The following is a 25,186-nucleotide window of genomic DNA, read 5'->3' on the forward strand; positions in this document are numbered from 1 at the left end:
TACCACCTGAGCCATAACGCCACTTCCAGTTTTCTGGTAGTAAATTGGAGACAAGAGTCTCAGGGACTTTAGTGCCCTGGCTGGCTTTGAACCACAATCCTCAAAACTCAGCCTCATGAGTACCTAGGATTGCAGGTATGAGCCACAAGCATATGACTGATGTTATACCTTTCTCAGATCAATTCTGAAGTAAAGTCATTAAAATGAGTGTAGCAAGGTAGGCTTTTCTTTTTAAATCACATGTAAAATTTTAAAATCATGTCTTTTGCTTTAACAGGTGGTACCACAGACACATTACCCGAAATCAGGCAGAACATCTGTTGAGACAACAGGTAATTCAATGTATTCGTGAATAAGCCTGTGAGAATTTTCACAAGTTCTGAGAGAGGCACACTATAAAGACTTTAATCAACTAAGGGTGTATAGTTTCTTTTTTTTTCTACTCTTAAAGTAGAACACATTTTCTGATACATTGTAAAAAAAAGGGGGGGCATATTATCATCAGATCATGTTTTCTTTTGACTTACAATTTCAGAAACACATTACTCCCAAATGATTTCTACACCAGTATACTGAGACCCCCTCCATTCATCCCAACATGCTTTCTGCCAGGAGAGACCAGGTTTGAGTTGTCTGTATTACCTTGGCATCAAAGGCAATTCATGTCATCTTCTAGGTCTGTGAACTTAGACTCGTTGAAAACAGGAATACAGAAAAAAAATGCATGGTGCTTTAGTTTCTTTGTTCTTTAGAAACCAAATGATGAGTCAAGCAGCCAAAATATCCAACTCAGATCAAAACTACTTATGTAGGTCAAACCAGAACAAAAATGCTGCATTCTAAAGTTCCAACTGTCAGGAAATAGTAACTGTGCTGACATGTGGAGTCAAACGTAGATACTAGGTGCAAGGTATTGTGTCACTATGCAGTGCTGTTGGATGGGGAGGAAATCTAGAAATGTGAATGAGAATCAATACCGTAATAGCTTAGACACAGGGAGGACCCATTTCTAGTAGAAGGATGGCCAGAGGATGAGGGGCAAAGGTGCAGCCTGAGGTGATGGTGAGGTGATCATATACTGATTTATTAATATGATTAATAAGAGCAACAATAAGAAAGGGGATCTATGTAGGTTGATTTTTTTTTGTTTTCTTTTGTTTGGGCTGGTTGTGAGGATTGAATTCAGAGCCTGGTCAGTGTCCCTTACTATTGTTGCTAAAGGTTGATGCTCTACCTCTTAAGCCACTTCTGATTTTTAAACTTTTAAGTAGAAATAAGAGTCTTACAACACTTTCTACCCAGGCTGGCTTTGAATCTAGATCCTTAGACTTCCACGCCTTGAGTAGTAGTTAGTATTACAGTTAAAAGGCATCATGAAATGAGTCAGAAGACAGGCCTTCTCTTGTTTCTTCAAACTCTAGCATAGTTGCTATTTGATAGAAGTCATTTCCTTCTGGAAGGTTTAGGTGTATCTCTTTAGTAAAATAATCTGGACTTACTGCTGACAAAAATAGGTAGATTTAAAACTGGGAGAAAACAAGGGAAGAGGTGATACCGTTCAAAAAGAAAGATTCTCATTACCTGACTTACATAACTGCTATCCTTTTGTACATCACCTTTACAATTAAAACAATGCCATCCCCTCCAAATAGGTAAATTTGACTACTTTTCTTCTGGAGAGTTTGATAATTTATATTTTCCTACAGAGTTGCCCATTTTATATTTTCATTCAAAATGATGACACATTACTGTAATAGCTTAGTATTTATTTTGTTTCCTATTTCAACAAGAGTCAATATGTTCATATGGTCTAAAAAATCAGAAAGTTTTGAAATTTTTTATCCTTGTTTCAAGCCACAAATTCTTTTTCTCATAAAGTCATTATTGGCTTATTTTGTGTCCTTTCTGAGATATTTAATATATGCAGATGTCACTATCTTTAGACAAATGGTAGCATATGTGTACTCTTCTACACATTATTTTTTTCACTCAACTATATACATTGTGTACATCAGTACACAAAAGTGTCTTCATGAGAGATATAGTGGCTATCACCTTTATTTTCAAGTACTTAGGAGGCAGAGATAGGAACGTCAGTGTTTAAGGCCACCCAAGACAAAAATAAGATTCTATCTTAAAAAACAAACCTGTTGTGGTGGTCCACACCTCTAATCCCAGCTCCACTGGAGGTAGAGAGAGGAAGATCATGGCATGAGGTTGATCCCCCACAAAAATCCAAGACGCTGTAAAATAAACTAAAGCAAGAAGGGCTTAGGAACATGGCTTACGTGCTAGAGAGTTTCTTAGGGTGCCTACCTAGCAATACCAGCTTCTTTTTTTTTTTTTTTTTAATTTTGGTCTGCCTAGAATTCCTTAGTTTGAATACAGCACATTTTTTTTTTTTTAATGTGAGTGTGTGTGTGTGGTTCATGGGGCTTGAACTCAGCCTGGGTGTTGTCTCTGAGCTCTTCAGCTCAAGACTACTGCCGTATCCTTGAGCCAAGCCCCACTTCCCATTTTCTAGAGATTAACTGGAGACAAGAGTTTCAGGTCCTTTTGTGCCCTGGCTGGCTTTTAAATCTTGATCCTCAGATCTCAGCCTCCTGAGTAGCTAGGATTACAGGTGTGAGCCACCATGCCCAGCTCAGCACAATTTTTAAAAGTAATTAAATTTAGTATATGCATTCTTTTGCTGTTGAAATAATACTGCTACCAGTAACTTGAACACACATGTCTTTATCCCCCCATTTGTATGAGTGTGTTTGTGGAATAAATCCACAGAAGTAGAGAAACTTGGTGTCAAATTTTCCTAGATATTAAAATGTTCCCACGGGGGTTGTATAAGCATATAGGCCTACCAGAAATTTGTGGGTGCTCATTTTCCCACAACCTTCCAGACAGTGTTTTATATGAAACATCTGGGGCCCCTTCTCTGTCATCTCTGTGAACATGTGATTTAAATTTCTCTTAGTCTAGGGGTGTAAAGCATTGTTCACACATGATATTTGATATATTTGTATTCCTCTCTTGTATATTGTTCATACCCGACACACAGTTTTCTATTCTTTTTTTAAAATTCTTTTCTCAGAAATTGTAGGACCTATGTAGCTCAAGATCTACATAGTTCTATTTTTTTTTTTTTTTTGCCAGTCCTGGGCTTGAGCTCAGGGCTTGAGCACTGTCCTTGGACTTTCTCAAGGCTAGCACTCTACCACTTGAGCCTCAGCACCACTTCTGGCTTTTTGCTATGTATGTGGTACCGAGGAATCGAAGCTGGGTCTTTGTGCATGCTAGGCAAGCACTCTACCACTAGGCCAAACTCTCAGCCCCTCTACATAGTTCTATTAAGGAAATGAATCTTTTGTGATAGGTGGCAACATTTCCTCTGGTCTTTCAGTGGTTTTGTGACTTTCTGGCCTAGGGAGTACTTGAGTTTTATATGTGTGAAATTATCAAACATATTTTTGTAAAGGTTGAGAAGCACTCCTAGGTGTTTCTTGATTATTCTGGTGAAATTAATTAATTAATTAATCTATGTGTGTTTGTTGGTACTATGCCTTGGCCTAAGGTTCTGGGTGCTGTCTCTTGAGCTTTTTTGCTCAAGGCTAACATTCCATCACTTGAACCACAGATCTACTTCTGGCTTTTTGGTGGTTAATTGGAGGCAAGAGTTTCACAAACTTTCCTGCCCAACCTGGCTTCTAATCACAATCTCAGATTTCAGCCTCCTGAAGAGCTAGGATCACATATATAAATTGTTTGGTAAAGAATAAAGTATAGATCTGCTTTATTATTTTTTTTCTAGATGATTTCCATTAGTATGAATTGTTTTTTGTTCTTTTTATTTTAAAGATTTTATCAACATTGATTTTTACATCATATTTCAAATGTCATGTTTAACAAAAAAGTATTCAAGGTGGGATTTTCTATATATAATCACTAGCACATAGATTTTAGAACATAATTAAAATTAAGTTGAGGGTTTGTATGTCATAGATACATATCAATCTACTTAATATTATGTTATGTCTATACAGTATATATCCCATCATATATTTTTATGTCTATGTAGTTATGTTTATATATTATTTTTGTTATGAACACAATTCCTATTTGGTATTATATCTGGACTTTCTATTTTGTTTCATTGGTCAGCCTGTTTATATATTACTGTACTGATTTTGTGGGGGTTTTTGGTAGGGTCTCTGGGACTTGAACTCAGAGCCTGCATCTGGATGCTGTTTGTGAGCTTTTGTGCTCAAAGCTAGCACTCTACAGCTTGAGTCACAACTCCACTTCTGGCTCTTTGGTGGTTAACTGGAGATAAGAGTCTCATAGACTTTTCTGCCCAGGCTGGCTTTGAACTGTAATTCTCAGATTTTAGCCTCCTGAATAGCTAGGATTATAGGTGTAATTGTTTTGTACTGATTTTAAATGATTAGAATCAAGTACACTTTTTATTTTTTTCTGGATTCTTGATTGCTTCTACCTTGTGATTTATTCACAAAAGATTTTTACTACCTGTTATTTAATCAGTTAATTAACAGTTTATTGTTTTCCTCTAACCAAGCAACATGTTGGACTTAATTGTTAGTTTTATCATGATATCTTCAATACTTCATTATCTTCTCTTTTGAAATTTATTAATTTCTTTTACTTAGGCTAATTCTTATCCTACCTTATTGAGATATGCATATTTTTATTCCTTTTTTTTGCCAGTCCTGAGGCTTGAACTCAGGGCCTGGGTACTGCCCTTGAGCATTCTTGCTCAAGGTTAGCATTCTACCACTTGAGCCACAGCATCATTTCCATCTTTTTGTATGTGTATGTGGTACTGAGGAATAGAATCCAGGACTTCATGAATGCTAGGCCAGCACTCTACCAGTAGGCCTGCTCTTGGCCCCATTTTTTTTTTTTTTGCCAGTCCAGGGGCTTCAACTCAGGGCTTGGACATTATCCTTGGGCTTTCTCAAGGCTAACACTCTACCACTTAAGCCACAGTACCACTTCTGGCTTTTTCTGTGTATGTGGTACCAAGAATTTAACCCAGGGTTTCATGCATGCTAGGTAAACACTTATTTTTTTTATAACTTTTGATTATTGATATCAGTTTCAAAACCATAAATTTATAGGGCCAGGAGTTTGGCCTAGTAGTAGAGTGCTTGCCTAGCATGCTCGAAGGCCCGGTTTCAATTCCTTAGTACCATACACATAGAAAAAAAAACCCATAAATTTATTTCTGAATGTTGCTTGAACTTTCAGTAGAGGTTCTGATTGGTGATGCTTCTTCATTTTTTCTAGAAAATTTCAGTTTTAGTTTTTTGTGTGTGTGATATAAAAAAGAATGGAAAAGTATATACAGGTGCTTGGGCATTTTATTGTAGGGTTTGTGTTTTCTTTGTAGAGTCTGCTATGAATCTCTAGGTTTATTGTTTTAGTAGTGAGGAAATATTGTTTGTATTTTTTTCTGCTTTGAAGCTTTATAGGGGAGAGCTGGAACATATGACTTTATTCTATGCATGTTATGTACTGGTAAGCATATATGCTGTTACATATACAAATTAAGCATACATTTTTATATCTTTGTCTTTTACATCTTGTACCCTGTTTATAAATAAGACATCCTTATATATGGTGGCAATGTAATAAAAGTTATAATTATCATACTTAATGAATACAGAGATTGTGTAGTTAAAAAAAAAGTTGAACAAAGTCCAGATTCATTCACTTACTCCTGTAATCCCAGCTACTCAGCAGGTTAGAGATGAAGATTGTGATTCAAAGTCAATGTAGGAAAAAGTTGAGAACCCATCTCCATCTTTAAAAAAATAGCTGGTCAATAGCTAGGTGCTAGTGGCTTGCACCTGTAATCCTAGCTACTCAAGAGGCTGAAATCTGAGGATCACAGTTGGAAGTCAGCCTGGTTAGAGAAGTTCATGAGATTCAATCTCCAATTAACCAGAAAAAGCTAGACTGGAGACATGGATCAAGAGATGTGCCTGTAGTCCTGTTATTTAGGAGGTTTAAGTAGGAAGATTACAGTCCAGGTTTTGTCAGGAAAATAAGTAACAAACCAAAATTTGACCAGGGAATGAGGCTTATATCTTGGCAAGAGCGTGGAAGAATATTTTGTGATGGCTATGCTGTTTGACTCACACACGAGAACCTAAGGTCTGAAATGCTACCATATATAAGGGTATCTTCCACACAGACAAGACAAGAAATGTAAAAGGCAAAGATATAAGGGCTGTGGAACTTCAATTAGTTTAAATTGCATTGCTTTAGCAAGACTCCAAGAGCATTCTGTTTTCAGAAACATGAGCACCATGCACTAGAATGAAACTTTTTAATATTAGGAAACCAAAAAAAGAACATTCCAGCATTCAAATTATTTGGAAGCAATTTCCAGCCTTATTGCAGTTTTGGAAAGAATGTCTGCACGGATGGTAACCTTGTGTGGTGCTCACCTATTCATATGGTGTTCACATGCCGTGGCTCTTCACATCGCTCTCACACCCTACAACAATTTCCCCCCTTCCCACCCCCCACCCGATCTGTTCTTTCTCATCAACTTCCATCTCTTTTCTCACTCTTGGCCTTTTCTGAAACACTTCTTTCTGCCTTCCTCATCCCACTAGCCACATGCATCTCTTCTTCCAAAGTACAGTCTTGTCAGTCTTCCTCAGATGTCATTATTATTATTATTATTATTATTATTATTGTTATTATTATTACCATTTGTGTCACTTCTAGTCTTGAACTCAGGCTTCCATACTGTTACTCAGGCTTTATGCTCATGGTTGATACTGTACTGCTTAAGCATGTCTCCAGTCTCACGTTTTGCTGGTTAATTGGAGATTGAGTTTCAGAAACTTATCTGCCTGGGCTGACTTCAGCCTCTGATCCTCAGATCTCAGCCTATTTGAGTAGCTAGGATTACAGTTGTGAGCCACTAGCACGTGGCTATTGACCAGCTATTTTTATCTGTTTTCTTGATTAATATAACAAAAACAATTAAAGAGTAGTAGTTACAAGATTATTGAATACAGAACTTAGAAGAGAGTGGCACAATTCTAAAACACATATTCTAAAATACATGTCACAAAATACATATTATAGGATATGCATTAAGACAATTATGCTGAAAAGTATCTTTTAAATCTAAAAGGGAGATTATATGTATGTATAAAACAATCTTATTCTATACAGCATATTACTTACAGTAACAAAGCATAGCTTTGTTTTCATTGCCGAGTTGTTTAAGGAGGAATAAATGTGTACAATAAATAAATTGTTTTGTAGGCTAAAGAAGGTGCATTTATTGTCAGAGATTCAAGACATTTGGGATCCTACACAATTTCTGTGTTTGTGAAAGCTAGAAGGTAAGCAATTATAATTTTGATTGCTTTAGGAATAATGCCTGGGACAATGTATCTATATTAGTTTACCTAGAGCTAAACTTGGGGTGAGATGGCTAGCCTGGAAGTTAGGGCTACAGTCCATGTTGTAGCTCTGGTACACTTGGTGACACCAAGTGTACATCACACAAATGCCTTCACCTTCCTCTTTCTTAGTCAAGTGAGGAGGCTTCAGGGGCTGTGTCAGAAACTGTGCGTCAGGAAGCTCAGAGAGCTTCCCGTGTTGTCCTGTCTGAGGTTGTGCTTTGGCTGTGGGCATGTGCAGGCCCCATGACTAGACAAGAGAACCCAAAACCTAGCATCCCAGGAGAAATCTTTCATCAATGAGTGGTGGGAATTGGTGGATAAACAACTCCATTTCCTGGTACTTGCGTGGGACAAGTCTGAGATGTGTTACTAGTCTTCCATAGATTTCTAGAAGAACTGATCCCCAGAAGTGCATGTCAGTACGACTTGCTCAGTGATGTACCTTATAGTGACTTTTTCTTGCAATCCTGTTCTCATACTTCCAATCCCTGCTAGTGCATTTGCTCATTTGTTTAACCAATAGTTGACATTCGATGAAATATTTTTATATATTCTATGATAAATACCACCTGCTTGGATGCTAGGCGACTTGTTACTTCATGAGTTGGCTTGGTTCTTTTTCTTTTCTAGTAATTCATATTTTATTGATTACAGAAATACTGAGGCTACAATAAAACATTATCAAATTAAAAGGAATGACGCAGAGCAGTGGTATGTGGCAGAAAGACACCTCTTTCCATCGGTTCCAGAGTTAATCAGGTATCACCAACTCAATGCAGCTGGTAAGTGAGGCACTCAGGAGAGCAGAGAAGCTGGACCTTCATAGCAAAAAGTGTTCTTGGTGTCAAATATTTCACCCAAACAAATCTGCCTTAAGAAATAGCTTAATAACTTGAGATAGAACTCTTCAGGGCAGTTTTCTTCCTTCTCAGTATGCTTTTGTTTTCTAGTCAAGGGGCAAGAAGTGAGCTGAGTTTTTATGTTTCTACCAGGTTGAAATTAAAATGATCAATGAAAGATAAGCAAAAGTCTAGGAAGTCTCTGTACATTTGTTCTGGAAATTTATGTAGGGATAAATGTAACAGGATTTTCAATCCCTAAATAATGATGTCTCTTCCCTCCAACCCCCACCATAAATCTGCTCCTTACTTTAGGTAATTTCAATAGAAAGTTACCTTTAAAGCTCACATTCTCTGTTCTTTCTCATTTGGAGAACAGACAAACTGTACAGAACCCAGCCTTTCATAGACACTAAGCAGAGAAGTATCTGGCCATCTTCCCTAGCTACTGTTCACGGACTGTGCTGCTTGTACAGTCTTTACATCTGCAGAAAAATATGGAGTTCCAGAAATTTCTGCCAGACCATTAATCCATTGGTAGTAATGCCCCTTATAAGTGTACCTGTGGCTTTCACCCTTCACATGGCCTGTACCAGGCTCTTTAGCGTCAATACAGCTCCAAAACAAACACCGTGACTTTTTGTCCTATGATGCTTTTTCAGATTTCACTCATTTAAAAAATGTTTTATTACATAGTTTAATATGTATCTATGACATACAAACCCTCAGCCTAATTTTAATTATGTTCTAAAATCGAAGTGCCATGATTGTATATAGAGATTCCCTTCTTGAATACTTGTTTGTTAAATACGTCATTTGAAATATGATGTAAGAATCAGTGTTATAAATTCTTTAAAAAAAAAAAAAGCTGTGTGGCCAAAATACTCACTTTTGGAAAGAGGCCATTTTCCCATTATACTGATCCCAAACATCAGGAATAAATCCAAGGAAATTTGTGTCCACATACAGGATTTTTTCCCATGGATTTCCAGATGGCCATTAGAATTTGGTTGGAAAGAGTGAGGACCAGAAGGCTATAGTTGTGGCTGAAGATAGAAACCTTTCAGATTACAGTTGAGTTTCTCCTTTACATGCTTCCTTCTTCCTCCAAGGGTGTAAGAAAGAGTATTTATGTAATACACATATTAAAAGATGTGAATGGTGTATTGTTAAGTTTAAAAGAAGTTCAGAGCAGTCTACTTTACATTAGGAACTTAGACTAAGATCAGCTAAAAGGCTCTAGGTCTTCAAAGTGGCTGGGAGATATTCTTTTTTGGTTTTGAGAGCTTTTGCCATTCTTTTAAAAACCAGTTCCTAATATTATCCTCTGGCCTATCAGCAAATCATCTGGCTGTGCACTTGACTGAGAAAATGGAAGCCTTCAGGTATAAGCTCCTACGTGATTTGCTGCTGTCCTCCTGCTTGCTCACCAACAGGTCTTCACCCTCATTCCTTCCAACAGTAACGAGCCATGTCTGGCTCTTGTCCTCAGGACGTCCTTCTCTCCTACTGGAATGCTTCCTACTGACTTTTCCCCTAAAGCTGTTCCATTGCTTTTGACCATCTCCCTTCACCTCTACACATGCTTGACTTTCTTACTATACAAGCAAAAGCAAAACTCTTTCTTGAACCATTTTTCTTTTAAGGCATTGCTCTTTTTAAGTGCATATCTGGAAAAAAATGTGTTTTCTATCCATTCCTCCCTTGCCATTTACTTTATAAACATTTGCAATCTGTCATCTGCATCTATAGCTCCATGTTTTAACCAATGATTCCTACACGAGAACAGTCTGTGCTGCTTTTTTAGTTTTTGTATATTCAGGGTTGTCTGCTACTTTTGGGAAGGCCATTCTTTGAACTTGTCTGCTCCATAGATGTTTTGACAGTGCCTTTTCTTGGTTGTCACTCATTCACTATTCCTTATGAGTTTCCCAGCATGTCCCTCAACTCTTTCTTAAACACTGTGGTTTTCCCTGATCCATCTCTGATGGCTTTTCTTCTTACCCCAGGCTTTTCTTTTTGTATAGTTTTACCTGATAAATATAGACTCAGAATCCCTGGGACGTGAACTTTAAGTTCATGTGGGATATAGAATGCTTCATTTTCTCTTTCTTATTTCTCTTGCTTCATATCTCTTCCATATTGACTTCCTCTTCTTTTCTTTTTTTTTTCTTTGTTGGTCATGGGGCTTGAACTTGGGGCTTGGGTTCTGTCCCTGAGTCTTTTTACTCAAGGTTAATGCTTTGCCACTTTGAGCCACAGTACCACTTCCAGTTTTCTGGTGAATACTTGGAGATAAGAGTCTCATGAATTTCCCTGCTCAGGGTGGCTTTGAACTGTGATCCTCATATATCAGTACTGGAGTAGCTAAGATTACAGGCGTGATCCACCATTGCTGGCCCTCCTCTTGTTGGTACCACCTCCATTTAATTAAAGAGGTTGGAAGCATAAGACTAGTTTTTATTCTCCTCAACACTTAACTTTTTGGTAATTATCAAATGCAATCAGCTTCATATCATAAATGTGTTTCCTAAAAGTCCCTATTTTCCCACCTAGTAGTATTGCCCTAATTATATTAGTCTCAACTACTCTCATTATCTCCAAAGTTCCTTTCCCCCTGACTGACCTCTGTGCTCTCAAAAATAGAATATGGGTCAGGTGCCATGGCTCAAGCTTGTAATGCTACCATCTTAAAAGATAGAGATCAGAGGATTGAAGTTTGAGGTTAGCTGGGCTATCATTTAGCAAAACTTCAAATCAACCAGTAGCTGAATGCAGTGGTATGTACCTGTTTCCTAGCAACAGAGGGAAACACAAACAGGAGAATTTTCCCAGGCCAGCCTGAGCCTAAAGTGAGACTCTATCTTGAAAATTACCATAGCAAAAAGAAACTGGCAGAATGGCACAAGTGGTGGCTGCCCTGAGTTCAAACCACAGGATCACCAAAAATACGTATGTGAATATGAAAATGTGACTTCCTTATTCGAGATCTTTCAATGGCTCTGTTCACATGCTAGAAAATAATACTCCTTAGCCTGGCTTCCTAATAGAATAGTATCCAGTTTGCGAACATAATTTCCTGCCTCTTCATACATCCTGCTTTTTTGTTCAAGCACCCACCTTCATATTTCTCTTCTTGGTGCCATCACTTGCTGCTCCCTCTGCTTAGAATCTCCTTCCAAGCATATCCTCGTTGGTTCACTCCAATCTCAGGTGTCACTTCCTTTTAGGAGATTATTTTATAGAGTCCATAATGTGTTTAGAATTCTTTCCTAGTGACCTAACAAGGCTCATGGGTATTAAATATAGCTCCATCATCATACTTGTCCCTTTTGTGTTGAGATGGCCTTTCTGGCTTCCCTCCCTGAAACAGAACGTCTTGTGGGTAGAATTCTCTTGTTAGTCTTTGGATCTGCTAGGATCTTTGGGATCTGCCTGAAAGATTGTCTTGTATCCCATAGGCACTTCATATTGACGTCTCTCAGTTATTATGGTGACTGAGCTTATTTCTGCCTTTTAGTCTTTGTACATGCTGAGATAGAAACAAATACAAAGAGAGACAAAGATATACGATTTCCTATTTGGAAGACTTTTCCTGTCTGATCTATGTGAGATGACCCCTTGTCATTATCATCATAGCTGTCGCATTGTAAAACTATAACCAAACATTCCCATGTGTTTGAATGTATGCTATTAATTATGCAAAATTAACTGATGCTTACCAAAGTAATAATAATTATTAAGATACTTTTCAGGGTCTTTTTGTTGTCATTGTATTTTCTTAGATGTTTTTAAATGCTGTACAACAAGCATATATTGTTTTATGAAAGCTTCCTGAAGTGGGGAAATATAAGGAATCAGAATAACCTGTAGAATAAATTATGTTGTCTAATTATTTAAACACTGATGCTACCTGCCTTTCTTTTTTATGAGTAACAAGTTCCTTCTCCTGGATGAGTTACAAGGCTATCTGTGGTAACTTTTCTTTCTCTGTAGGTCTCATGTCTCGTCTCCGCTATCCAGTTGGGCAGATGGGCAGCTGTTTACCCGCCACAGCTGGTTTTAGCTATGGTAAAGTATACACAAGTGCTGTGCACTCAGTCTAGTAAGGGACCTGCCCTTCAAATTCTTTACATTTCCAGTTCTTCTGAGATGTCAGCCTTAATTCATTTCTCTTTGAAGTTTAACTCCCCTGTCTGAGATATTTAAAGGACACACCTCTTCACAGGCAGCCTCAACTTTGGGGAGAAATGTTTTGGTTTAGCATCAGATTTCACTATATATTACCAAGACTCTTCAACTGTACCCTTTTGATAACAATTTTTTGTGACATGGCAGATATTTTTATATACTTTTACAACTTTTACATATATTTACAGTTTAAAAATGTGAAGCTCATGGATACAAAGTTGGTACTCTTCTATCTCTCCCTCTATTCCTTTTGTCTTTGAATTCATGAGTAAATTTTAAATATTTAAATCATTAATTTTATACTCAAGAAGTACATTGAATGATTATTTCTAGCGCCCAGTGGTATGTTCTTTGTGTGTTTTTCCAATGCCACATGTCATATGCTGTGTTAGATTTTTGGGCCATTTATGTGGCCCATGCTAGATTTTACTGCTAGCACATCTCTGCATAGATTACATGATACACACTTTGCATGTGGGTCAAATAAGTTTTCTTAAGCTGAGCAAGCAGTCCTACCTTTGACAACAATTTTTATTCAAATTCTCTGCTTACAGAGTAACTGGGGAAAGACAATTCCCTAAGAGAATATGTCAACATAACTGCTAAAAGTGTATTGGCCACGATTTTTTCCTCTAATAGAATTTGCACTGTTTGATTTGATCCTCTTTCTAACAAAATGAGGATAAACAAGAGCCAAGAATCTCATTTTTTAATTTGATGAGATTTTTGTTCCCTAGGGGCACTCAAATTATATTTTAAAACTAATATAATTATATTGACTTGTGTTCCTGGTCTTATTGGATTAAGTGGGTTAGATGTGTGATTTCAGGGTGTGATGGATGCCTCTATGATTTCTCTGCCTATAGATGCTATGCATACATATGATATCTGATATGAGCAATTTATTAATTTAAGTTTAATATCTCCCCCTGTAATTTCTTTTTTTTTTTTTTTTGCCAGTCCTGGGCTTGAGCTCAGGGCCTAAGCACTGTCCTTGGACTTTCTCAAGGCTAGAGCTCTACCACTTGAGCCTCAGCACCACTTCTGACTTTTTTCTATGTATGTGGTACCAAGGAATCGAACCCGGGTCTTCATGCATGCTAGGCAAGCACTTTAACCACTAGGCCAAACTCCCGGCCCCTCCCCCTGTAATTTCTTAAAAATAAATATTTCAACTTTTTGAAGCATAAAGAGAACACAACACACTACTCTTTAGCTTGACTTACCTTGCATGGCTTTGACCATGTTAGATAAACAGAAGTCGACAGTGTATATTTTTTATGTTGGAGTTCTTGTCATTTGTGAGTTTTGTTGGTGGTGTTGAGCGTGGTTGATTCAGTTTATTGTGATGTAGTTCTGTATTACAGGACAACTCCATGATTCATTTACCCAAGCTGCCGCCTCCTCCTCCTTCTTCTCCTCCTCTTCCTCCTCCTCCTTCTTCTTCTTTTCTTTTTATCAGTCATGGGGCTTGAACTCTGGGCCTAGGCATTGTCCCTGGGCTCTTCAGCTCAAGGCTGCCACTTGATCCACAGCGCCATTTCCTTACCCAAGCTTCTTTAGAATTATAGCTATGTGGATTATTACCAAATTTTAACTCTTACATTTTTAGGAGCATTGGAGAGTTTTCTTTGTTATTATTGTTTTTAATGTACTACGTGAAAATATTTCTTCTTTCTTTTTTTGTTTCTCCTTGCTTTATCTCATATTGTTACTATATTTGATTTTGATACTCTGTGTCTTGTATATACATTTATCTGAATTGGGGAAGAAAAAGGCAACAGCAACAACACAAAGATGAAGGGTACATTTATGTCTCAATGTCTGTTAGATAAACACTTTAGAGTGGGTGGGTAGAATAGTATATGCTTGACTTTAATAGATATAGTCAGTTTTACAAAGAATATATACTGAAAGACATTTCCTTTAGTAATATATAAGAATTCCAGTTGCTTCATACTCTTTTTCAACACTTAGTATTCTAACTTCCTAAAAACACATTTTAGCCAGGCACTGGTGGCTCATGCCTATAATCCTAGCTAATCAGGAGACTGGTTTGAAGCCAGCCAGAACAGGAAAGTCCATTAGACTCTTTTTTTAATTTTATTTTTTATTGTAATTAATGCAAGGGTTACAGTTATAGTCACCAGATAGAAGATTCTTTTTTTAATTTTTATTTTTTTATTGTAATTAATAAAAGGGTTACATGATATTTGCCAGATAGAAGGTCCATTAGACTCTTATGTCCAATACTTTACCACCCCCCAAATCCACAAGTGGCACTGTAGCCCAAGTAATAGAACACTCGCCTTGAGTGGAAAAGCTAATCTGTGAGTTATAATTGTATCTCATAATCTTTAAATTTTTAATTTCCATAAACACTAATTATTTGATCAGCTTTTAATAGGTTCAGTGACCATTTGGATATTTTTTTCTATGACTGAATAGTTAATCTATTTGGCTTTAAAACTATGGCTATATAGCCTTCACTAATTGGTTTATTGCTTTTTTGAGTAGGAATTTGTAGTTGGTTTATGCCTTTTTAATGTCTTCTCTCAGTCTGCATCTAACATTTTTATGCTTAATGAAATCTTTTTGATGAATAGATAAAATTAAAAATAATACTTTATCTGTATTTTTCTTTGTAGTCTAATTCTATTGAGTAAATCTCTGCAGTACAAAGATGCAGAGAACATACACTTCCATGTTAATTGTTATGATACCTACACTAGGGGCTTGAACTCAGGGGCTGGATACTGCCTCTGAGCTCTTTAGCTCATCTAGTGCTCTACTGCTTGAGCCACAGCTCCACTTCTGGCATTCTGGTGGTTAATTGGAGATAAGATTCTCACAGACTTTTCTTCCTCAGTTGACTTTAAACCATGATCCTCAGATCTCAGTCTCGAGAAGAGCTAGGATTACAAGCATAACCAGCAGTGCCAGAGTCTGTGTTACTTTTAAAACATCACTACAACTAAGAGGAGAAATACTCTGCACAGCTAATGCAGACCAAGTGCTTTGTTGGCTTTAGTAGTCCTGCTATTAAATTGCATTATTTTAAAGTTCCAGCAGATGGTGGTGCTGTTATATGAAAAGATGCTGAAAGTGATTTACTAGTTAGTGCTCACAAGAGTTATTTTAAAACTCTCTAAAATACCCGAGAAAACAAATTTCACTGCTAACGTTCTCTTGGATGTATGTAAATTGGATGATTTCATTAGCCTGTTCTCTAAGGAGAAGATGAACCAAGACGGAAAAGCTCTCAGGGGATGGAATAAGAGTAGTGGAAGGAAATGAAAGGAGGAAAAAGAGCATATCACCAGGTTCATCTGCTTTTCAAGCTCAATGGCAGGACTGAAAAAAAGACAGAAAAAAAGGCAAAAAGACTCGGATAGATCGTATTTTAAGTCCTAGGTCTAGTTTTGGTAGAGTTAGTCTAGAAGGCATATCAATGTGTTTCATATCATGTGTGCGTTTTAAAAACCATAATTTGTTCATTCTTAAAGTGTATATTTTAAAACAGATGTCTTGAATTTCACATTTAAGCTACCATGAGAGAATTTTCTCCATTCAATTATACCTTAAGTCTATATGAAAATGAGGGGATAGGACTAGAGCATTCTTAAATCTTTTCTAGCTCTAGCATTTTAGTGTTCTTTCTTCTGTTATAACATGGATGCTCTAATTTTCCAGAAAAGTGGGAGATAGATCCATCGGAATTGGCTTTCGTCGAGGAGATTGGAAGTGGTCAGTTTGGGGTAGTCTACTTAGGAGAATGGCGAGCACGGATCCAGGTGGCTATCAAGGTCATCAGGGAAGGCTCCATGTCTGAAGAGGACTTTATTGAAGAGGCTAAAGTGATGATGTAAGTATAAACACACCTGCATAAAATGGTGTCACAGAAAGAACAAGGACTTTGGAGTCAGACACACCTGGATTTGTGTTGCAACCCTGGCCAACCTAGTTGTGCAATCAACACAAATTATGGGACCTCTGTGTAACTCAGGTGAATTATTTGACTTTCTGATGTTCAAAATGGAGCCAACATGCCTGCCTTACTGGATCACTGTGCTAAAAGTGACAGGAAAAAAAACCCCACATTTGTAGCTCAGTTGGAGGTACTTGATAAGTGCTCTTCAAGTTTTCTTTTCCAACAAGCAAAAATGCTGGTTTTGTTTGGTTGCAACATAATGTTTATCTTTTGAAAAGGCACCCTGTAAGGGGTGAAAAAAATTAGAATAAAGTATTTGCTTTCAAGAATTGAAGCATCCTGAGCTTAAAAAAAAAACCTGACTTTATTGACCATTTGACTCTGTTCTTAATATGCATAATTTTCCAAGATCTCATTTTAACTCAGTTGAAGCATGGCAGGATTTATGTCTATAATCTTGGCTGAACCAGGACAGGCCAATAATTTAATCACAGTTCAAATCAACATTCCTTAAATATTTGCTCAACATTTGTAATGAAGAAGGAACCCAGGTAGCATATTTTGATTTTTTCCAGATGTCCAGAACAATTCATTTTTTTTTTCCTTTGGTCATGGGGCTTGAACTTGGCCTCAGTGCTGTCCCTGAGCTCTTCAGCTCAAGGCTTCCACCCTACCCTCAAGCCAAGCCCCACTTCCTGTTTTCTAGAGGTTAATTGGAGGTAAGAGTCTCAGGTCCTTTTGTGCCAGGGGTGGCTTTGAACCTTGATCGTCAGATCTCAGTCTCCTGAATAGCTAGGATTACATGAGTGACACCACGCCTGGCCAGAACAATTTACTTTTCTTCTACCTCAATTGGAAATAAAACAAAATAGTCAAACAACAGCCAGAAGTAATTATCTGGACCCATTTTCTTTTGAAGGCTAAGCAATGATGTCTTTTAAGGGACCTCTATTCCTTCCAAGTAATACCTTTTCAACCCACTTAAAGAGGATGAAACTGGAAATAAAGGGTGATAAACACAATTTTCCAGTGACATTAAGGGTCTCCAAAGTGTCCATCTGCACTTTTACACTATCCATGTGATCATGAATTTCCTATATCTAAAGGATGGAAGTTATAATCCTGTTTGCAAAATAAGATAGACATAGTATGAAAAGCATGAAAAGGAGCCATGTGACATGAGGAAAGTTAAATCCCTATCAAACAAAAAGAAAGATGTCTGATATCTTTGAGGGGATTCTTTCAAAGACTCACTGGGAATTTGGGATCAGGGTCTCTGGGGCTGACATTTTGAGGGAAATAGGAGATATATGGCCTGTGGGGTAATAGAAACTGCTTCTGACTGTGCATAAAAGCAGGAATGAAGCCAAAGGTTTATTTTGTCAGTTCCAATGGATATTCTTGGGTTTAAACATGGCTAATCATTTCCTGATTTTTTTAAAAAGAAAAAGTAGGAAATATCCCTAACATCCTATTGTGTATGTATGTATATATAGATATATCCTCATATATATTCATCTTTAAATAGCTGACATGCATTGAGCTCTATATGCCAAATATGTTCAAGTTTGCCCATAGATTTTTTTTCATTTAGATTGTCAGTTTCACCTACTAGGGTCTCGGCTGAAGCTGAAACACCCAAATATTTTCTATTCTATTACCTCCTTCAAGTTCTATCAAAAGACTTATCACTATTAGGAAGCTTCATGTGTTTTATTTTGTTTCTTCCTGCTAGAATGTGGGCACCGTATTAAAGGGGCCATTTACTTGCCTTTTATTCAAGCCAGTCCTTAAAACAATGAGTAGACTGTACTTTATCCTAAAAAATAACTCATGCTTTTGAATAAGTGAATGAGTTCTTACTATAATTCTACTGGGTACATTCCAAGATTTGGTTTTATTGGTAAAAAGATAAGAAATTGAGAAAGCTTATCTAATTTGCCTCCATTTCCAGAATTGCAGCTTCTCAGTGAAATCAACACTTTAAACTGTCTGGGTACGAAGTTCACGATCTGAACTAACATAGTAAACAACAAGCATTTATTGAGAAACTCCTGTATGCCCAGCCTTATATTGGTTACTGTATTGTTAAACAAACACTCTTGTCATCTTAGATGATAATTGTAGTGAAATGAAAGAAAAGCTTCAAATTTATCCTGTGCTCTCAATCCTCACATTGAAAGATGTTGTTCTGGGGACTGGTGCTCTGGCCTTCCAGACTGTTTAGAAAAATGAAGGAAAACCAGATTGTTCCTCTCATGCAACTTCTGTCCCTGAAATCCTATTGAGCTTTCTAATTTCATCATTACATCTTTTCCTAGGTTACTTTTCTTTTCTTTTCTTTTTTCCTTCCTCCCTTCCTCCCTTCCTCCCTCCCTCCCTCTCTCCCTCTTTCTTTCTTTCTTTCTTTCTTTCTTTCTTTCGTTCGTTCGTTCGTTCGTTCTTTCTTTCTTTCGTTCTTTCTTTCTTTCCATACCCTATGCTTGAACTCTGGGCTTAGTGCTGTTCTTGGGCTTTCTTGAGCCAAGGACACCATTTCCAGCCTTTTCTATGTATATAGTACTGAGGAATCAAACCTGGGTCTTCATGCATGCTAGGCAAGCACTCTACCACTAGGCCAAACTCCTGGCCGCAGTTTATTTCTTTTAAAATCACATATCATGAACGTGATCTTACATGTAATGTCAATTAGAATTAAGGAGGGAGTGGGCATATTGTATCATTTCCATTTCACTGATAATTAAAAAGCCCAAAAGTTAGAAAGTTTAAGTTGCTGCTGGTTATGTGGCTAATAAGGAGAAGGAAAAGCAAAGAAAAGCAAACAAAACAAATAACCCTAGACTTAAGCTTTTTAATTAGGAGTTCTTATTTTCCTAAATTATTAACGCACTGTAATGCCTTGAGTGGACCTTTTGTTTTAGTTGTTCAACTATGCAACTATGAATTCCCATCTTTGGATATATATATTAGTAGTCGTGTACTCAGTGGACGTGTGAATAAATAGCATAGTAATGAAAGCATGTACAGGTATGCCTAATTTCCTTAAGGACCTTTTAATATTTATCTTATATTCATATATCTAGTCCATCTATATTTCTTCACAGGGAAATATTTTACCTTTTATTTTTTTCTGTCATGGGCCTTGAACTCTGGGCCTAGATGCTGTCCTTGAGCTTTTCAGCTCAAGACTACTGCTCTACCCCTTGAACCACAGTGCCACTTTTGGTTTTCTTATGGTTAATTGGAGATAAGAGTCCCATGTTCTTAGGGCTGGGAGTTTGGCCTGGTGGTAGAGTGCTTGCCTAGCATGCACGAAGACCAAGGTTCAATTCCTTGCTACCACATACATAGAAAAAAGCTGGAAGTGGTGCTGTGGCTCAAGTGGTAGAGCTTTAGCCTTGAGAAAGTCCAAGGACAGTGTTCAGGCCCCAAGCTCAAGCCCAGACTCAGGTTCTTTAGTGCAGGGCTGGCTTTGAAACATGATCCTAAGATCTCAGTCTCCTGAGTAGCTAGGATTACAGGCATGAGTTACTGTACCAAGCTAGTATTTTACTTCTTGAAAGGTTTTACTATTTTATGTTCATATTAAACAGAATTGATAAAAAAAAGAAAAAGAAAAAGCCCTTGTTTCTCTTGCTTCCCCTTTCTGAAGTTTTTTTTTAGAGGAGTAGTTAATAACAAAAGTCCTCTTAGCCTGTATTACTTAGGTTAATTATTAATACTACAGTAATGGTATTTCTTTAGTCAGGACATTAAAAACAGAAAAAGGGAACTGTTTATCATAACTCATGCTTAAATATGACTTGTATTATTAACACTTACATAATATCTATAGTAATCTCTCGAATTAGAAATAATTCATTTCCCAAAGATTTCAAAGCATTTCTTATGGTTTTGTTAAGTAAAAGACAGCAATAATGGCATCTTCCCATTTTCTCTGGTCATTCACTGCAGCAAATGTCTGTTGCTGGTCATGTGCAGACATTGTTCTATGTTCTGAAAGTATAATGATAGGAAAGATAGGTAAGGTTTCTAATTCATAAAAAAATATTTGTGCATATGCTCTGGTGGGGAATGGGAGAGAGATGGATAACAAACCAACAAATACAGGGCAGGTGTAACATAGAAGAGAGGTAAGGGCTCAGGTTATAAAATAGGAAAATGTGATCAAAAGACTGGCTGGATCTGGGCCCATTGAGACTGGTGGATCAAAAAAGACAGGAAACATAATCTGGCTTGTATTTTATATGATCACATTGGCTGCTCTGTAGAGAATGATAGTTGGGTGGGTGGAAAAGTAGGCTGGAAATTACTATAGTGGCCAAAGAAGATGGTGAATGGGTTGAGGGCAAGGATAGAAAGAGAGAAGAAGTTCCAGCATACATTTTTTTTAATTAAGTGATTGAGACTTAGAATAAATTGAATGTGGCAGATATAGGAGGAAGCTCAATGAACAAAGATGATTCCAAAGTGTTTGTTAATGTGTGCAAATCCACAAAGAATTGTATTTACTGATGTAGAGAAAGGCAGGGTAGATTTGGGGAAATTTAAGAGTTCTGCTTTGGCCATGTTGAATTTGAGAGGCCTCTTAGACAAATAGGACTGTCAAGTGGTCAGGTTCATACCTGATCCCGCAGTTCAGGAGAAAGGTGAAAGTACAGGGTATTAATTTGAGAAATATCCTATTGTGAGTATTCTCAAATTAATTAAGACTGTAAGACTTGTCTAGAGTATCAAGGCAAGAGGACTAGCTAGACAAGGATAACAGGAAAAACAAAAGGACTGAAAATGCTTAAATAATAAATAAACATTTGCTCTGCTATTCATCACATACTCTTCTGGAGACTGATGAATAAAATACTAAGAGATACTAATGTTATCGCAAACAAGAACTCACTTTTTCTATGCTCATGAGAACTATTTCTCTGGTTAGAATGATTTATACATGAGAGTTTATTTCCTTCCCCTTCTGGATAGATTTATGCTAGTAGTCTTGCTACACAAATGCATCATCATGTTTCAGTTCTCAAATGCTTTCATGTGGATACGAACCTGAAGGATTTGTTATAACAGAAAAGTGTTCATTTTTTGCTTTCTTCCCATTATCCTACGCACATGTAAGCTTCAGCACTTGTGAAAGCATACATTATAAATTTGAAAGGTAAAGCAGGCAGCAGATTATATGAGATCAATACATATATATGTATTATGTATTTCTAAGTTGAAGTCATGTTTAGTTCTATATCTGTTTCTCTTCCCCATTTGCCATATATTTGTGCTTGCTTCATAAACATATCTTAAAGTAAATAATATTCCCAAGTCACCAATTTTATTTTAACTTTATGAATGAGAAGATGAAATTTTTTCAAGGTACGTTTGACAGAGAATTGCATATCATAGAATTTAAAATTGCAAGCACTGATATAAAATTGCATTTCCCTGGAGATTGGTTAGCATAAGAGGCCTTTAGAGATTCAATGTTATATCCACAGAGGAAGTAATAAACTCTTTTTCGTATATTTTTATTGTATTAATAGAAGGGTTACAATGCACCAGATAGAAGGTGCATTACTTCACATACATTGGTCCCCATTTCCCTCCCCCCACCCCCGCCCCTCATCTTGTTTTCCTCCCTTCCCTATCCGACTTCAAATAACCAAATATGCATATATACAATATATCAGATAATCAGGTGAAATATTGTAACAATATGAGATAACCAAGGGACAGCAAAAGAGATGAGAGATTACTCATGGACAAGTAATAAACTTTTGAAGTCTCTATGACTAAAATATTATGGGTATTTTTGTTGTTGATGGTGGTCGTGGGGCTTGAACTCTGGGCATGGGTGCTGTCCCTGAGCTCTTCAGCTCAAGGCTACCACCCTATCCTTGGGCATTGTCCTTGGGCTCTTCAGCCCAAGATTACCACCCTATCCCTTGAGCCATAGCCCCACTTCCTGTTTTCAGATGATTAATTGGAGCTTAAGAGTCTGGTGTTCTTTAATGCCCGGACTGGCTTTGAATCTTTTTCCTCAGATCTCAGCCTCTTAAGTAGCTAGGATTGCAAGCATGAGCCACCATGCCCAGCCTGGATATGTTTTTTGTTTGTTTTGGCCAATCCTCTGGCTTGAACTCAGGGCCTGAGCACTGTCCTGGGCTTTCTTCAAGGCTAGCACTCTACCACTTAAGCCACAGCCTCACTTCCGTCTTTTCAATGTATGTGGTACCAGGGAATTGAACCCAAGTCTTTGTGCATTCTAGACAAGCACTCTACCAGTAGGCCAAACTCCAAGGCCATGGGTATGGTTTAATAAGCAATATAAGAGGATTCTTGCTGTATATATAATTAGCAAATATACAGCACATTTTCATGTTGACAAATTTTTCTAAAAATTTCATTTTAAATGAATTTACTATTTAGATTTAATTTGTGTATGTGTTTGAACTCAGGGCCTGGATGCTGTCTCTGAACCATTTGCTCAAGGGTAGTGCTCTACCACTTGAGCACATCTCTATTTCCTTCTGTTCTGATGGTTCATTTGGAGACAAGAGTATCATGGATGGCTTTCCTTCCCTTGGCTGGCTTTGAACCACAATAGTCAGATCTTAGTCTCCTGAGTAACTAGGATTATAGGTCTGAGCCACAGGTGCCTGGCATTAGAATTTAATTTTCTATTTCAATCACTTTCCCCTCCTTCTTATGTCTAGAATTTTTTATGTCAGGGCTACATACAGGAAGGCTGGGAGTCAAGGAGCAGGAATTCTGGGATCAGAGCCAAGAAAGCAATAATAAAAAGCAAAAGGCTCACAAAATAGAAAAGAAAAAATGAACTCTCTGACATGGAATACCTTTGTTAATGGTGACTGCTCCAACTCCTGACTCTACTTCCTGGATATGTGACATGGAAAGAAAACTGCTGGACTTGTTTTGTAGTTGGGTTGATGTCTATCTTATCTTGGAGATGAAAATAACATGGAGAAGGTTAATCACCGCTACTTGTGTTCAAACGTTTTGAAATGAAAACCCCATTCTGCTCCCTGGTATATGTTTTTCTTCAACAGGAAACTTTCCCATTCAAGGCTAGTTCAGCTTTATGGGGTGTGCATTCAGCAGAAACCACTCTATATTGTGACGGAGTTTATGGAAAATGGCTGCTTGCTGAACTATCTCAAAGAGAGAAAAGGAAAGCTAAGAAGGGAAACGTTGCTGAGTGTGTGCCAAGATATATGCAAAGGGATGGAGTACCTGGAGAGGAGTTGCTATATTCACAGAGATTTAGTAAGTGTGTGAGTTCACTTGTATTCCGTGTATTATATCTACCTTCAGAAGGACATCACTTTCTTTTTTTTGCTTTTTCTTTTTTTAATATATTTTTTACTGTAATTAATAGAAGGGTTACATTATATTCACCAGATAGAAGGTGCATTACTTCACAAACATTGATACCCTTTTCTCATGTCTTGGTCCCCATTTCCCTCCCCCCACCCCCACCCCTCATCTTGTTTTCCCCCTTCCCTATCCTATTTCAAATAACCAAATAAGCATATATACAATATATCAGATATCAAGATGAAATACTGTAATAATATGAGATAGCCAAGGGACAGCAAAAGAGATGAGAGATAACATAGTACATTAAGGATAACAATCACTCATATGACTTTTGTTTTTATATCCTAGAGGTCCTTTCATTTAGCGTCACACAGTATGGTCTTATGTATCTAGGTTTTGCTCTATTGTAAATCTCTGCTAGGAGAGCCCAAGGTTTCTACTGATTATGACAAATGAGGGAAACCATTGAGCCTATGTTCCTTTGAGTCTGGCTTACTTCACTCAACATGATTTTTTTCTGTCTTTCCATTTCCTTACAAATGGGCAATATCGTTTTTTTCTGACAGTAGCATAGTATTCCATTGTGTATAAATATCACATCTTGTTGATCCACTCATCAACTGAGGGACATCTGGGTTGGTTCCATATATTTGCTATGATAAATAGTGCTGCAATGAACATCGTTGTGCTAGTGGATTTAGTATGTCCTTGTTTGTGGACAATTGGGTAAATGCCAAATAGTGGAATTGCTAGGTCATAGGGGAGCTCTATGTTTAGTCTTTGGAGGAACTGCCATACTGCTTTCCATAGTGGTTGAAGGAGTTTGCACTCCCACCAACAGTGTAGTAGTGATCCCTCCTGGCCACATCCCCACCAGCATCCGTAGTTATTAGATTTCTTGATCCTGGCCATTCTAACTGGAGTGAGGTGAATCTTGGAGTTGTTTGATTATGACAACCACTTTCAATAGAAGAAATATTATCCCTTGGCTTAATTAGAAAACACTTTTCTATTTATTCATTGTGTTGTGTAATGTTTTATATATACATATGCATATACATATATATACACACAATATATATATATATTGTGATGATGGAGATGAAACCCTAGGGCCTTGTACATATGAGAAACAACTTTACCAGTGAACTACGTCCCAGCCCCCTCTAACTTCGTAATTGCCCATTAGTGCTGCACCATGTAAACTTTCATTCTAAATATGCCTGGAACTCATTAATCAGATAGCTAATCCATTAGCCAAATTCCTTCCTTGTCTTCTCCCTTCTTTCTTTCTTTTCCCTTTCCTTCCACCTTTTCCCCCCCTTTCAACCTATAATCATGCACGCACCAAACGCCTAGTAAATACTATACCTAACACTCTGCTAGGTTCTAGAGATAACAGCAGTGTATAAATTCCAGTCATTCTCGAAGAAGGTTGTAACTTC

At 37.4% G+C, this 25,186-nt stretch overlaps 1 protein-coding gene across 1 annotated transcript in view; it reads left to right on the top strand.

The window, feature by feature from the left end:
- The window catches only part of Txk (TXK tyrosine kinase), a 41,800-nt gene that overhangs the window by 6,975 nt on the left and 9,639 nt on the right, over positions 1-25,186 (top strand). The window contains exons 5-10 of the mRNA XM_090344074.1: positions 278-332; positions 7,303-7,382; positions 8,100-8,227; positions 12,281-12,355; positions 16,169-16,340; positions 23,471-23,687. Coding sequence (XP_090200200.1) covers positions 278-332; positions 7,303-7,382; positions 8,100-8,227; positions 12,281-12,355; positions 16,169-16,340; positions 23,471-23,687 — 727 coding nt within the window. The remainder of the gene's footprint in view (positions 1-277; positions 333-7,302; positions 7,383-8,099; positions 8,228-12,280; positions 12,356-16,168; positions 16,341-23,470; positions 23,688-25,186) is intronic.

The sequence above is a fragment of the Megascapheus bottae genome, chromosome 13, assembly GCF_031878675.1.
Source record: "Megascapheus bottae isolate mThoBot1 chromosome 13, mThoBot2.hap1, whole genome shotgun sequence".
NCBI classification, from domain to species: Eukaryota; Metazoa; Chordata; class Mammalia; order Rodentia; family Geomyidae; genus Megascapheus; species Megascapheus bottae.